At 32.7% G+C, this 17,668-nt stretch overlaps 1 protein-coding gene across 1 annotated transcript in view; it reads right to left on the bottom strand.

Annotated features, from left to right (window-relative positions):
* Positions 1-17,376, bottom strand: part of LOC143258129 (uncharacterized) — a 28,520-nt gene extending 11,144 nt beyond the window's left edge. The window contains exons 1-2 of the mRNA XM_076517146.1: positions 17,327-17,376; positions 2,206-2,325 (exon numbers count right to left, since the gene is read on the bottom strand). Of these exons, the coding sequence (XP_076373261.1) occupies positions 2,206-2,308 (103 nt within the window). The 5' untranslated portion in view covers positions 2,309-2,325; positions 17,327-17,376. The remainder of the gene's footprint in view (positions 1-2,205; positions 2,326-17,326) is intronic.
* Positions 17,377-17,668: the final 292 nt, after the last annotated feature.

Raw genomic sequence — 17,668 nt, 5'->3', positions numbered from 1 at the left:
ACAGATATGTAGATGACACGGTTGCGGGATTCAAATCTACAGAACACATACTTAATTTCTTCAATCACATTAACTCTATACATCCCAACATTAACTTCACATGTGAACAGGAAGAAAGCAATCAAATATCATTTCTTAACCTCAAAATTACAAGAACTGACACACAATTCAAAACAGAAATCCACCGAAAAATCACCCATACTGGCCTATACATTCCTTGGGACTCAGCACATGAAACAAAACAAAAACTCAACATACTAAGAAACCAAATAAACACACCCATAAAACTATGCTCACCAGATAAAATTAACGATGAATTAGACAAAATAAAACAATACTTCATCAACATCAATAAGTTTCCTCCACAAACCGTAGAAAACATTATACGCACACACCTAGACAGAAAGCAAAATCAACCAACTAAAGTAAATACAGCTCACGAATCAAAAAACCACGAAACCATATACTGCTGTATACCATATATTCCTGACATCAGCAAACAAATAACCAACAATTGGAAAAAATTAGTAACAAAATATGACATTCCAGTTAATACCAAATTTATTCAAAAACCCGGCACAAAACTGAGGTCTATACTATGTAAAAACTACACTGACAAACACCACACCAACATTATTTATAAAATACAATGTGATAACTGCCACGACTTCTATATTGAGAAACAAGTAGAAAATGGAAACCAGATTCAAAGAACATAAAAGTCACCTTCACACGTTTTCGAACACTGCAAGTCAAATAAACACAACATAACCATAGAAAACACTCAAATACTAAATAAAGAAACAAACGTAAACAAACGCAAAATCAAAGAAGCCTTACTTATACAACAACTTAAACCCAAAATAAACCAATATAAAGGAACGCCTTTATACCTTTATTAATATACTAAAATAAATAAAATTATATATTCAAACATCTAATACCGCCCTCTACATTTCGACACACAGTTACACAACCCCTTTCAAACATGTGGTCAGCTTCCGGTCAGTTACCTCTTTCTTTGTGAACCTGACGATGACCGAAGAAGGTCGAAACGTTGTTCGCTCTTCTATGTAAAATATTTCCTCAACCCAAACGAGCCGTTTTTGCATATAAAGGTCGAAACGTTGTTCGCTCCTCTACGTAAAATATTTTCTCAACCCAAACGAGCCGTTTTTACATATATATTTCTCTACAAGTGGGTTTTCTCGACATCACTGATAATTACTTTTTAAAAAATCACATTACTGCAGCTACAATGTTCGGAAACATTGCATAACATGATATAAAAATACCTGAATTTGTGCACTTGTTTCTCCGACAGTGTTTTATATTTCTCACCTATTTAAGTATTACATGAATTAAGATTAGTCTCTGTACTTTCTTTCATGTGTTATCTCGCTCAAAGCACACCACTCTTCCATGCATACTTTATAATCCATCTAGTATACGAAGACAACTGTTTTCTCGTGCTGTACAGAAATTCATAGACTTTATGTCCTGCATATTGACTGATATGTCTCTGTATAGAATATCATGGTTACCAGTTTAATTTTTGAGCTGCTTGAAGTACGTGACGGTTGAATGGGAGATATGACTGAAATTCTTATCTGGCTTAATCCATACCCTTTTAGTCTCGTTTTTAGACGGGTCTTTTTATTGTGTTTAGTACTCTTGCCTGCGGCTCGTGAGAGACTTTTATGACTGTCCTTTGTGTTGTTGAATACTCACCTGTTATAACACATTGACATTTGCTTACCAAATTTTTTGCAAATATCTTTTTAGGTGATCTTGGTGCCTAGTGTCGAGACTTGGAATAAGGATAAATGTATAAACATTTTGTTTTGGAAACGGTTGCTACTTACCCTTTCAAAAAAAATATCAGTTTTCGTAGGCCTCATATTACCTACGAAACACCAAATCATGTAGCGGCCTTGGTTTTCACATGATTTGCTAACTTGCATATTCAGAAGTGTTCCAATGTACACATCCTTCTGTATTAATATATTTTTTCTCTTGTTATTTGATTAATTAATAAAACCCCTAAACAATTATCACAAACATAGGTAAATTACAATGCATAAACAACGTTTCATAAACTTATTTAATATTTATTATTATGCTTAAGGTTTAGATAATTCATACATTGTTTCACAGTAATTCTGTTTAAAATAAATAATGTTATAGAGTATATATAAATGTTACCACTAGCAACAACAGCCGCCGACTCCATCTTCCCCACACAGTAAAGACATAAAAGAAGAATAACCGTCCAGAACACAAAATTCAGCAGATGTCGCGTGGACATTCTTCTTAGGAGTTTACCTGTAAAAGAGTTGGCATTTTGTGTCATGACAATAATTATCACATTAATGTCATCATTGTAAATAACGAGTAAAATATCAAATAAACTTATTTATTCATTATTTTGCCAAAATTTATCTTATTTATCAATTATTCTAATGAGGAAGGTAATCCCTCAAATGCTAATGTATATATTGTTTTCTTTCTGATAGTCATAATAAATCAAAGGATGCGGTTGAAACTATTAAGAGTCGTATTGTGATGGCTCGTTTTGTTCATGTTAAGTTTCGCTTAAAGCTTATCAAAGCTAAGATTATCCTGTAGAAATCCTAATGCTAAAGTGATATAGAACATGAAAGGCAGCTCGTCAACACTACCTACCGCCAACTTTTGAACTACTCTTTAAATGCTATAGTCTGATGGTTAGAGCACTCGAGTCGTAATCTGTAGATCGCGAGTTAGATTCCAGTTATCAAACATGCTCACCCTATTAGCCGTGGGAACACTATGATAAAACGATCAATCCCATTATCAGTAGTTAAAGAGAGCAGCCCAAGAGTTGGCGGTGGGTTGCCTTCCCTCTAGCCTATCACTTCTGACACCTCTGGTTTTAAAATACATAATGAACAAATAAGCATGAATGTGAATACTAAATTAAAAAAAGAACACGCAACCTAGCGAGATTTTATCATGAGTATTAAGCTTATTAGTTTCCACTTAAACATTCTAGAAAATACGCTCCAGAAACCTCATTTAATAACCTTATTGTAAGAGTTTTTCAACAGTTATTATTTTAAAGCCACCATAAATGTGAACGAATAAACATGATGTACTGTGTATTTTACTTCTGAAGGCTGTCAGTTTCCAGCATGTACATCCAGTTAAGTTAGAATGAAAACAACAGTTAATTTTGACAAACTCAACGAAGATGTAAAATGAGTTGACAACAACATAAAGAGTTATATATTAGTACCTTACAACTAGTAGTTGGTTTAGCATATAATTGTTCCGAATTTCTTTTGAATTAAACAAATACAGAAAGTTTACAGAACACACAAAAAATGAGACAGTTGATAAAATTTCAAATCTCCCAAGAGACACTCCATTGGAAAACTATACTATTATGTAACAAAGACTGTACGAATGGTCATTACTTTATCAGCAAGTCTATCAAGTTACTGTCTGCTCTGGTTACATCCATAATTTCAGTTAGTTGAATAGTCTACTGAACTCTACTGTATTATTTGGCTTATACAGCTAACAACTAAAGAATCCCTAGGAAAATAATGGAATAAGCAACATAATGGGCTATTCGTGCTCTGCCCATCATGGGTATCGAAACCCAATTTCTAACAGTGTGAGTCCGCAAACATTTCGCTCTACCACTGGGGGCCTATAAACAGGCCACACTTCACAGGTCTGCTTTGAAATGAACATACCTTCCTGCTAATAACACATTTCTGACTAGCCGTCGAATGACTTTATGAAACATTTTGTCCGTTCTTCTGCCGGGGCAAAGTGGGTGATGGATTAACGTGATGATTTACTTTCGTTTAAGGTGGTTTCAAATGTGTTATATATAAAGTAACCTATCTACCTTTATGGTTTCTCAATCATCACTATCACGGCAGTGCTAGGTCACGTTTTATCTTGATAAAGCCTGATCCTTTAGATTAACATAAGTTGTATTCGACCTTATTCGATTTTCAGCGTTCGAATAACTGTACGATGACAGTAACATAAATTGAAATGATAATCAAAACCTAAAGAGAAAATATATTAATACTGTTATTCCAGGATGAATAGCACATGCGCCAAAATGGTCGTTTCACCCTTATCAACATACACTGAACGATATATTGATTTTTAGTAATGCGCTCGTATGTAATATTCTAAAACTTATTAAATATTTAACCTTTTCATTATTCGGTGTAGTTCAATAATAGTTTTATACTGATATTTTCTTTGGATGCGGTGGGTGTGAAGTAGTCGTAATAAAATTAAGTTTTAACATTTCTTCTATATTTATTCGACCCTCTACAGTCGACAGCATTTTAAAGGCAAAATTATTGAAGGTTAGTAGTTATTGTTGTTGTTATTAAGCCCACAACGGCTAACGAAACCGGTTTCTAACGGCATAAGTTTGAAGACGTGCCGCTGAATCATAGATAAGCAGTACAAGCTACAGTATTAACAACACATATTTTATTAAAGAAGAGAATAATATTCTTCATCCTGATCCTCACGTTATGATGGATATCTCATGCTGTAAAATGACACTAGGATCTGTATTTTCGGATTTGAATATCATATTGATAAAATTTCAACATAACTTTACTTCTGAAACGATAAAATAGCGAAAGAGAAGCGCCATCCTCTGCCAAGCCTTACACTACTCTTGCCTGACCGAAAAGTGGCAATTGATTGTCACCCTTATAATTTGTTTGTTTGTTTTTTTGAATTTCGCGCAAAGCTACACGAGGGCTATCTGCGCTAGCCGTCCCTAATTTAGCAGTGTAAGACTAGTCATCACTACCCACCGCCAACTCTTGAGCTACTCTTTTACCAACGAATAGTGGGAGTGGCGGTCACTTTTTAACGCCCTCACGGCTGAAAGGATGAGCATGTTTGGTGAGAACTCGTGACCCTCGGATTACGATCGAGCGCCTTAACCACTTGGCCATGCCGGGCCACCCTTCCTTCATAACGCACTCATCAATTTAAAATGCACAGCGCGGTTTTTTTACAACAGGACGCAGATTATAGGCCAGAAAGACACTAACTGTAACGCACAGCCTTTAATTTCAAAAAAACGACAGCTTATTTTAATTTGTTTAATACTATAATATTCCAAGAGATGGCACACCCAAACCTTTCTCTTTTTTTCATTCTAACCGCATAAAGTGACTAAGAAATGCCCTCCAGTAGCTCAGAGGCATGTCTGCGGACTTACAACGCTAAAAACCGGCTTTCGATACCCGTGGTGGGCAGAGCACAGATAGCCCATTGTGTAGCTTTGTGCTTAATTCAAAACAACAACGACTGAGAAATATTAATTTGTTTTCAATGCAAGATTCTAACAAATAGAATAGGGACAATTCATAAACATATATATTACGTGTTTGAATTATATCAAATATATCTTTCTATCTGGAAATACATTTCATATCGTTAAATTTACAGTCACTCCTCCAAAAAAATATGAAGAGAGTAATAATGACACTAATATAAAAATTCATTTTACTAAACATAACGTAGTTTTCGTGAAACAACTGAAATACTATTTATCTCTTATGTTCTAATTACCAAGGTAAATTCAAAACTGTACTTCAAGCTCATAAGTTTTAAGTCATACTGAGAAGTTTAAATTTTCTTGAACAGTTGCGGAGGTACAAACGTAAATATCACACGATAATAGCGTTAACTGGGAGATATCTCTGTTTATGTATATTTAATAAGATAAGTGTGAGGTGTTGGAGTTGCACATACTTTTTATTGGATTTAAGTTTGTTGGTTCTGTTTAGGTTTCGTATAACTTTAATGTTTATTTATATTTTGCTTTATTTTACTCTCAATTTTATTAATTTATGAGTGATTCTGATTATTTGTTAATTATTTTTATCAAAAGCTTAAACTTTTTCTGTGTTTTAAATATTTCTTAACACGTATCGACATTTTTCAAGACTTATATTACGTAATTAGTTGTATTCACAATTCTATTATTTTCTTTAAAACCTAAACACCAACTTTGTAGATAAATCCACCCTTGAGGTCAATAAATACTAAAACAGAAGAGACAAATAGGAAAAAGCTAAAATACTAAAGGCTGGTTTAAAGAAAACAAAATATAAAACATTAACAAATCACTAATAAATGTCGTTGTTTTCTAATGTATTTATTTATCTGAGAGACAACTGAAAAGATTAGATTAAAAGTATAAAATCAGTTGATATAACTCACGTATTACTTTAGTTCTCAACTTTCTACAAAAATGACTGAACGTTCCAACCTGTTCCTAAATACATTCAAATAAGCTAAATAATGGTGACATTTAATAAGTTTGATTTCCTTTTTTTACATACTTTTACATTGTTATTTTTGCAAAACTCATCCTATTTTATTTTTAATATATTGTTCTGTTATGAAGGTAAGTTTTATCAAGAACTATCAATAGGTGACGGGCGTGGTTATCCTTATTGTTTTTCCAAAAGATAAATACTTATAGTTCTACTGGTAACTTTCAGAAAAGCTGAATATTTAAAAAAAAATGTGATATAAACGTCTTTAATTTTTGGTGGTATCATCAATAAACTAATTTTTTATCTCAATAATTGTATCAAGTTTTTAAATTACCAAGTCATATTTTATAAGTTTCATTTGAACTCCAAAACAAGCTTAGTTGTATTTCTACGTAATGAGTAAAGCAACTTGAATCCATTAGTTTGGTGAAAAGGTCTCATATAAACCTGTAAGAGTTTTATAAGCATTTGTAATCTGTTGTCTTGCTCATTAATCTTCTGTAGCGATCTCAGATCCAGTTGTTAGTAAAAAGAGGCTAACATCATTGATACAGAGTTAATTAATTAACAATAGTCTTTGAATGTGATTGAGAAAGGTCTGCTTACAATCAAGGAAAACCATAGTAATTCTAATGGTTGAGGACGAAACATAAGCTTTCTCTTGTAGTGAAGTAACCGTATACTTCATTTGGCAATAATGAGTCAAATTACAGATTATTGACTAATGAATTTTTTTCAATGTTATTGTCAAGTCAGAAAAAAAATATTTAGAATTCAGTACTTTTGCCATACAGAAAGGTTACTTAATGAAGAACATAGTGATATTAAGGTTAGAATTATTAAAGAGGTGATAAGATTCAACATGCTATAGACATGATGATAATTCAAATGCAGAAACTAAATAAGCAACTCTTAGTGTAATGTACGTTGCAACTAAGAGTAGGGTTAACGACAGAGCAGAATGGTAATATAAATAAGTAAATATTACTGTAGTGCATGTTGAGGCTAAGATTAAGGTTAACGACAGAGCAGAATAGTGATTTAAGTAACTCTTAGTGTAATGCATGTTGAAACTGATAGTAGGGTTAACGACAAAGCAGAATGGTGCTATAAATAATAATTGTTAGTGTAGTGCATGTTGAAACTAAGAGTAGGGTTAACGACAGAGCAGAGTGGTGACATTTTATTCATATTAAAGATACTTCTTAAGTTATTTAAGATTATAAATCATTATTTAGCTCTGGTACAATCCGAACAGATAGTTCCTAGCAGTCTGTAAGAGTGATTAGGAGCGACTCAGCGATATAAGTTGTTAATCTGGATGGATCTCTGGAATATATTTCTGTACAGTTGTTTGCTCGTTGTAGATTACACTTAATGATTCAGAGAACATGTTTTGAAAAGTGCCAATCGTCTTCACCAAGATCATAAAGTTTATTTAATAATAAAGAAAGTTCCCATGAATTGTGGAAGCAACGTCTTTTCCATAAGAAGATATAATAAGACTCTTCACTTAAATTATTATAATAACATAGAAGCAAACAATAAAAGCTCACGTTATGTTGCATATTTTAGAAATATATTTGTACCTCATACTTATGACAAATCTACTTAGTCTTTTGCTACCGTCCCTAATTTTGAGTTACTGACCGAAAGAAAACCAGTCCGTAGCATCTATCCACGAATATTGGGAATGATCGTCACATTATAACGCCCCCACGGCTGAAAGGGCGAGCATGTTTGGTGCGACAGGAATTCGAACCCGCGACCCTCGGATTACGAGTCGAACGTTTTAACCCACTTGGCCATATTAGTGCATAGTACCCACATTTTACGTTATTAATAAGTTAAGCTTTAAGGTACTTTAACCTTGATATTTGGTATGACTACATTTTTCAATATTTTAGAGTTTCATTGGCTTTAATTTAATTTAAAATCCATTGACAGGACTTGATGTCTTATCGTTTCTTAATATTTGCGTAGCTCTTTTTCCTTCCAATTGTTTTATGTGACTTCGTTTTTGCAGGAGCACTAGCTTTACTGTTGAAATAATTAGAAGTAATAAGAATAAAAACATCGTGAAACTTGTAAAGAGCAGTAAATATAAAATTAAGTTACACTTGGTAACAGTGGGCTAAAATCTAATTTTAAGAAGCGCAAAAGTATATTTTAGAGGTTGTTTGTGGGGCATGCTTGTCATGTAGAACAAAAATTATGAGTCGCTGAGCATGAATAAAGCAAATCATGAATTAAGAAAAAAAGTGGAAACATTACAGTTAAAGTTGCATTTGTAAGTAAAGAGAAATAACAGAATAAATTTATATTACAGTTAAAGTTGCAATTGTAAATAAAGAGAAACAACAGAATAAATTAATATTAGGATTCGAAACGTGGAAGATCTTTCGCTAGTGGTCAGATGGAAATTGTACTAAATTAATTTGAGACCTTGTTTCTAGTTTCAGGTAAGATGATAGATAGTTTAGTAATACAATAATTGTTAAATGAATGTTATAAGAATTGTACTCACATTGTAATGATGGCTTTTTTTCTCATATGACGGAATTGAAAATTTGTGAGAGAAGTAATATCCACTAATTTATATGCAAAAACGGCTCGTTTGGGCTGAGAAAACACTTTACATAGAAGAGCGAACAACGTTTCGACCTTCTTCGGTCATCGTCAGGTTGTTCGCTCTTCTATGTAAAGTGTTTTCTCAGCCCAAACGAGCCGTTTTTGCATATAAATTTCTCAACAAGTGGGTTTCTCGTCATCACTGATTAATATCCACTAAGTTGATAAAAATGAAGTATGTTTGGATTATTATTTGTGTTATGAAAACAATAAAGTAGGATTTTTAGTATTTATAATTGTCCGGATCAGTTTGTCGGTTTCAAATTAGCCTTGCTACCAATAGATTAAACTTAATTGTTATGGAAGTGTTAATTATAGTAGAAATAGAACTGCACAGGTAAAAGTTTTGTCTTCTGAAATTAGGTAATTTTTGGGTGCTGTGAGATTTATTTCTTGCACAACCTAACAGGGAGCATTCTTTTATCACTGATGATAATATTTTCAAAATAATTATGATGATAGAGATCGATAAATTACTGTTTTTATTTTATTTTTTGAAATATTTTAATACTGGCGAAAATAGAGCAGTTTTGAAAGCTTATATAGCGTAACATTCTTAGTACACGTGAAATTATAATAATAAAAATCAAGTGTCGTAAGTCACGCTCGATTACTCCAAATTTCCTGAATTGCACGAGTACTATTCAAATCTTTATCCCATAATACTTTCTCTTTTTATATTCCGTTCCCGTTTTGTTTCGGCCCGGCATGTCCAGGTGGTTAAGGTACTCGACTCGTAATCTGAAGATCGCAAGTTCAAATCCCTTTCACACCAAACATGCTCGTCTTTTCAGCCGTGAGGGCTTTATAATTTGACGGTCAATCTCACTATTCCTTAGTAAACGAGCATCCCAAGAGTTGGCGGTGGGTGATGATGACTAGCTGACTTCCCTCTAGTCTTACACTACTAAATTAGGGACGGCTAGCGCAGATAGCCCTCGTATAGCTTTGAGCGAAATTCCAAACAAACCAAATCCAATCCGTTTTGTTTACTTATTTTCCTTATATCTATTTACGGATAGCATAACTGTAAATGCATGTTAGAGGATTCAGATAGGCTTTTATACTAGTTAATCTGAAAAGGCTGAATAAGACTATGACAATTTTAGAACCATAAGTCGTCTGACACAAAAAATAAAGTTAACTGTCGTAGAAGTGAAAGGTCTAATGGTTAATATATGCCTAACGAGTAATGTGTTAGAGCAAAACTAACAGTTTTAAAAGAAATATAGTTTATACCGTGAAAGCGAGTTCTAAAGTAACTGAACCAGCCTTAATGCACTTTGATAAAAGGAACAGACAATATCTGAAGTACAAGGACAAGACGATTACTGGAAGAGCAGTATACGACTTTGATCACTTGCACCACATTGTAAGTGAATTATACACGGAATACTAGTGAGATAGTAAAAAAAGATGGTGGTCCAGTTTGTCAAATAAAATTCTACAGTAACTAAATAGTCCTAAATAGACTTTTCACAAGAATAAGAGAACTATACATAGTGTTTATGCCATGGCTATTATCTCTATAGTGTAAATAATTTGTTGTACATACGTTTAACTAGTATAAATATATATATATATTGTTTTGAAAACAAGTGGTTTGCGTGCTGTTCGTTTATTTTCGAATTTATCGCCAACAATTTACAAACACTGTAGAAGGTTCCTTAGCCCAACACCCATATAATTCAACCTACTCTACTAAATACTACTATATATATATATGATATGAAGAAAAATAAGCCTCATTTTGTTTCGACACTGCAAATGGAGATCGTTATGCACATGTGTTTGAGAATATAGTGAGCATTTAGAGTTTCCGTGTAACGAAATTCTCTAAACCTAATGCATAGCAGTGGGTAAATATACCTCTAGACAAAGACATAACTCATACTAAATGTATATAAAATTTTACATGTAAAAAAGAACATATACGTCAAAAACATCATTTTAAGTAAGACTTCGTTTCTTTTAAAGTAACTATTCCACGAATATGTTTAATGAAATTTAATATTATATGTATTGATTTTTTTATTCATTTATACATAATATAGGGGTTTGCTTCCTAGAGACATTGATCGTATAGTGTACAAAGCATTGAGTATCCATGTTACTGGCAGCTAATGTATATCTGTTATTGGTTGGTAATATCTGTTTCACCGTACCTAAGCTTTTGAAAGAAACACTACGTATTTGTAAGAAAGCCTGTTTCAAGACGTAACGATAACTTTGTTTATACTAGAATTATAATGTATTTAGCTAATGCCAAATATAGATAAAACAAATAGGCTTTTTAATATACCACAACCTTAGATTTGTGTGTAATATACCAAGCAGTTTATGTTGCAGGATAATAATAAGAATAGAAACGGGCTGTTTGGAGCGATTTGTTTTCCTTGTAAAAAATTGCAGCAAAAATATTATGAAATTCATTCATTTAGTTTACCAAATCTTTAGTATGTAATTATTCGATTCGATGTGCTATTTCAGTTATCGGCACTTATAAGAAACAGGAAAATAATGAATATCTACCATATTCAAGAACAACAATGATATTACAGAAGGATATCAACCATCACTTAATTTATTATTATACAAATCAGGTTCACACTCTGCAATTATATGAACTAAATTATTGATAATTAATAGGTCAATAAGTTTATAATATACGAGGGCTGTTCAAAAAATACGCGGAATGTTTGAATTGCGCGGCTCCAGTTGGTTTCAGGGGAATCCGCTTGGTGTCACTAGGTTTGCACAGATCAGCTGATTACGACGCCTTTTCCAGCTTGCAGATATCTTCATTTGTGTATTAGCTACGCGGTTTTAAGTGAAGTGCGATTTTTTTCGTTTGGCGGATTTCAGAATGAATGACCTGAAGGAGCAACGACTTGCTGTGAAATTTTGTGTTAAACTTGGAAAATCTGCGACTGAAACTTTTGCTATGCTTAACACAGCTTACGGTGATGTTGCTACGAAGCGTACGGCATGTTTCAAGTGGCATGAACGTTTTAAGGATGGTCGACAGTCCATTGAAGATGATGAGCGTCCTGGACGTCCTTCCACGTCAACTGACGACCCACACGTCGACAAAATCAACAACCTGGTCGGGCAAATCGACGTCTGACTGTCAGGGAGCTTGCTGAAGAGTGTGAGATATCAGTTGGATCTTGTTACGAGATTTTGACCGAAAAATTGAAGATGCACCGCATTGCTGCGAAATTCAGCCCTCAGAACTCGTGAGTTTTTGACCAAACACTCGATCACTGTTCTTCCCCACCCCCTACTCACCTGACCTTGCTCCTTGCGATTTTTTCTTGTTCCCCAAACTCAAAAGACCCTTGAAAGGAAGAAGATTTGAGACGATTCCCGAGATTAAGGCAAATGCGACGAAGGAGCTGGAGGACATTACAAAAGAAGCGTACCAGGACTTTCAACAAGTGGAAACACCGTTGGGATATGTGTGTGCGTTGGGGAGCAGAGTACTTTGAAGGGGTCCCAGACCTGTAACTTCTAAATAAAGTACATTTTGTTTTATGACGTCAGTCCGCGTATTTTTTGAACAGACCTGGTATATATATATATATATAATAGGTCACTCAGTCTATAATATATATATATATGTATAATAGGTCACTCAGTCTATAATATATATATATATGTATAATAGGTCACTCAGTCTGTAATATATATATATAAGTATAATAGGTCACTCAGTCTATAAGATACATATATATGTAATAGTTCACTCACTCTGTAATATATATATATATAGAGAGAGAGAGAGAGAGAGATAAAGGTATCACACAGTCTTGCCTCAGTTGTTACATTGAAGCGAATTACAAAGATAAAATGCTTCAACTTTTTCACTAGGCATTACTAGATGTCAAACAAGACATCTGTACGTTTCACCCATTTTGAGACACATTGGATGACTAGCAGCCAGCGAACCATACAAGACTGTTTCAAATTGGCTGCATGTACCTAAAACTGTACTTAGCAGAATGTGAGACAGCTTTTGTACATGTTCGTATGTGGTTCAAGACCAACCATCCACAAGGAGACAACCGCTGACTTAGACCAAACTAAAAAGAAATATGTTCACAGTCATGACTGAACGCCTCAGTATAGAATATCGATAGCTAGTCCATATGCATTCCACTTATATCAAGTAGGGCACAACAACAACTCGCTTTATAAACCGAGTTTGATACCCGAGGTAGGTAGAGCACTGATAACCTATTTTGCAGCTTTGTGCTTAATTACATATAAACAAAACTAAATCACTTGCGCTGGTACCTATAGTACATACAATGTATTAGTAATACATGTAACAGAAATATTTCAACTCTGCATTTGTTCACACTTTATATCCATTTGGAAAGAATCCCAAGCCGGATCCATCATAATTTTCGTACAGAAAGTTATGAACACGTTTGACTCTTCTATACTATAATAACTGCACTTGTGTTTTTATTTATCCTATTATAAAGACTCTTTATCATAATATTCTGGGTAACGTTGATTTTAAAGAATGTTCAAATCTCATAGTTCACTATAATCAGTAGTCTTAGTAACTTTACTTACATATAGCATTTTTATTAAATTTACGTTTGATTCGAAATTCGTAATGGATTACACTACGTAACACAAATTTTGTTCTTGGATTATATGTGTTATTTCTCAATTGCTTATGTTGTAAAAGTACAAAAATGACCATTATTCCCTTTAAACTTTGCTTTTGTGACCTGGATAATGAAATTTATAGATTAACCTATTTTCTATGTAAAAACGGGCAAATTTGCAATTTCCATTTACATAAGGTCTGAATAAAACAACGTATGAATCAAGATTTACATGTATTTGTACTAAAGTTGTACAAAAATGTTTAGTAGTGAGTAGTTTCTTGAGACTTGCGACTGTAATATAAATCACTTACACGTATCAGCCCCCAAATAGAATCTCCCATCATGTTTTTGTTATACGCTCCCAAGTCACAAAAGCAAAGTTTGAAGAGAAAAATAGGTCTTTTCAATTTACTTTCGGCATAAGAAATTGGGAAAACACTTTCTGCCCAGAAACAAGAAAAAGTAAAAATTGGGTAACATAGTGTTATTTACGCAGAATGTGCAGTGAATTTTGATTGTCATAGATGTAGCCCAGCTGATGTATTTGGACAGAAACTGGTGTACAAAAAACGGTAGAACTTAAATATTTTTATACATTTTGACTTAAAATTTCTAAAGAAATGGTTAAGAGTAATGTCTGAAAACAAAAATAAAGAGAATCTTAATGTTAATCACATTTAGGCCTAAAATGTCTTATTACTTCGCTAGCGCAGACACTTTACATCACTACAACTGTGAATTGTTAAAATAACACACCAGATATTTAACTAATAAAAGCGATGCAGTTACTGAGTCCGTGGTTCTGTATAGGCTTTTCACAGGCTTACGCTCAAGTTAAGATACACAGTAACTGTTTTCAAACCAAGACAACAGGTTAATTCAGTAAGTATTTAAAAATATGTAAGAAACATTTGTTCCTCAAAACTTCTTGTAGGTTTCGTAGCAACTCAATGTATTTTAAAAGCTTCATTAATTCGAAATAAATGTGTATGTGTGTTCGAATGATTAACAGCTTTTGTTGCCTTTTGTAGGCATTACAAAGTTAGAAATACATACCTATATAGTAAATTGTTTCATCGTCCGGAAATGACTTTGATAATTAAAAATTGTGTACTTAAAGTATTGACAATTAATTTATAAATAAGTAAAGAAAATGTAATTGTGTAGTAGTGCACAAGCCAAAAACAACCATAACAGTTCACAGCATATGAAGTGTACAAATAATCTTTATTGGAGAGTTGTATCACTAAGACAAAAAATGTTTTCCTGCATACCAAACTCAGGAACAACGCTTCAGTTTTACAGTGAAACGAATTCTTTATAAAGAGTTACGTAAGTAGGCTTTAAGTTAATAAAATTAAATTGAAGGTAAATTGTTTTACTCTTTGTTACCCTAGCCTCCTTCTTCACTGAAACTTTTCATCCAAGTTTCACTACATGTGTAAAACAGTTGACTGCCACTTTTAGTTTTGTTACATTACCTAAACATAGTAAACACCAAAGTCTGAAACTCCATTTCACAGCTACAGAAATGCCTTTGAATGTTTCATTACATTGAGTAAGAAATAATCTTTAAATAACTCATTATACCAAAAATAAAAAGAACATATAATATTAAGTCGCTACAATATACTAAAGAAAGAACACTGCTACTGTCTATATCCTAGAGTAAAATGTTTATAGAAACAATGATATCACTAAAAACGGTATATAACGAGAACTATTATACATTAAAAAACGAAGATTAGGTAATTTTATATAACCTGTTATAAAATGTTTGAGAATGTTTACAGCACAAGTTGATTTTATTTTATGTCATGAAAATATCATGAAAATGGTTTCTCTGTTATTACACGTACCTTACAAATCATTTACAGGTTTCAGGTAGCATATTTAAACACAAAAAAAAATAACATGTTTTCTTTAATAGTTGTTACTTTATCAGATCTATAAATGCTCTGTTTTAGCAGCAGGTTAGTTAAAACCGTTTTGTTTCTTTAAAATACAATAAATATATTTTATTTTTCTATTAAATTCTCTTTTCGTAATAACACACATAACGATGAAAGGTTTCACACCAAACATGAGAAAGTGCAGTTCCATAGCTTATGTCGGTACTCTTTTAAATTAGAAGTTTGTGAAACTGTCTGCTCAGAACATGGCTAGTTGTTTACTGAAATTAAATCTGGAAGAACGGAATTAGTTTATCTTTTCCTCGTTATTAAGTTAGTTTTATGAGGAAATTATATTTTGATAAATGGAATTTCCTCAATTCAATTTCCCTGTAAGTAGAATTTTTAAAATTGTTCTTTATGTATATAATAGGCAATCTCGCGTTTGGTCTTCAGACAAAGTATATAATCTATTTTCAAATTAAGCGACTAGTAGCAGTAAAATGTGTTTTCTTTTCATTGCTTCATTAACTCTACACATCGAATTTTACTCAGTAAAATAACAAAAATCTTTATCTCGAATTTCAGGTCGTTTGTTGTAAAAATAAATGTGTAACATACTCAAAGCACGATTGCAAGCTTACAGAAACTTCACATTCTTATTACAGAGTAAATTATTTTATCTTTCAATTCGAACACCATCAAAATTAATCACAATAATGAACCCGAGTTGCTTAAATTCGTTGACAATGCTTAATGCTGACAAAAGTTTCGTCACAGCCCAACAGCAAATAGCTAATTGAACGACTTAATTTTAGTACAATGCCTATTTGTGGGAAATACTGAAACAAATATTCATAAATTATTATTTTTTTATTTGTGTTTCATTTCGCCACGCCCATTTTTTGAATCTCCATAACACTTCTGAATGATAGTCCAAATAACCAGTACGTCTGCAGTGTATGTATTTGTTTGTTTGGATATTGTAGAAACCTAGGTTCTAATCGTTCAGAAATATTTTGATCAGTATATTTTACATGGACTGTTTTGATTATTTTATTTATTCCAACGGTAGATTATAAACTGTATACTTTACAGTATGCTGTTTGTAATGCTAGCTGTAACAATACTACTTCGTTACTGCTACACTTCTGCCTATATTCTATTTGTGATATAGTAACTGTTCGGTTTTTACTATAAAATAACTCGCCTAATATTACTGATCATATTATAGCTGAAACAGTAAACTCTTTCCACATTTTAACATTGTGTTGAAGACTGATATGGTTCTAAGTTTTTTCTTTAAAACATTCTACACTGTGTTAATCATATTATACTTACAACATAATTGTTTAACATAGATTTTTCTTCATTGGTTTATATGTTTCATAGAGAAATGTATTATATATTACGTAAATTTGTCAACGAACCACTTGTAAAATTGAAAACAGAGTTATTTAAGCAATTACATGTTTAGATCTCCTGCACATATTTCCAGGTTCGCTTATTAAAAACCGCACTTGGAAAAATAGAATGTTTCACAAGCTTTTTCTATTTATTTAATATTTGTTTAATTTGCAATTGTGGCCACAATTTGAACTATCATTTAATGTTATTTTCAGTTAATCCTACTTATTTCATTAAAAATTCTGCATATTCTAGCTGTTTATACGAAATAAAGTTTTTGCGTAGAATACTCTCCATGAAACCAATAACAACCTCTAAGTCATAAAAATGTATATATATATGTATATATTATTTAATATATGTATATTAAAAAGGAACAGGACAGAAACGTTCACAGAACGTATATCACTACTTCTTACATAAAACTCTGGTATTATAAACTCACCCAATAAACGTATCGCTGGAACAACTTGTTGCTGAAATAACTTCAATGAAAGTATTAGACACACTAACTTGCTACATCACCTGACTGCCGCTTTTTAAACCCAAGTTCTTCGTGGGAGGGCGTGGATTGAAACTGTCGCACCAGCAAAGCATACTAACGATTGGTTCCTTCATCCCTGTACTACCAGCAATCAATTCTTACTCGTTCAGCTGTTCAGTTTCAGAAGCGAAATTCCATTTAAGATGTGAGAATATTTTCATTTATCATAAAGGCTACGTATGTAAGAGACTTTCATAAACATAAATAAACGATCTAAATTGAAAAGGTATCTAAGTAAAACTA

The sequence above is a fragment of the Tachypleus tridentatus genome, chromosome 7 (genome assembly GCF_004210375.1).
Source record: "Tachypleus tridentatus isolate NWPU-2018 chromosome 7, ASM421037v1, whole genome shotgun sequence".
Lineage (NCBI taxonomy): Eukaryota > Metazoa > Arthropoda > Merostomata > Xiphosura > Limulidae > Tachypleus > Tachypleus tridentatus.
This window is presented reverse-complemented; position numbering and strand designations above follow the sequence as displayed.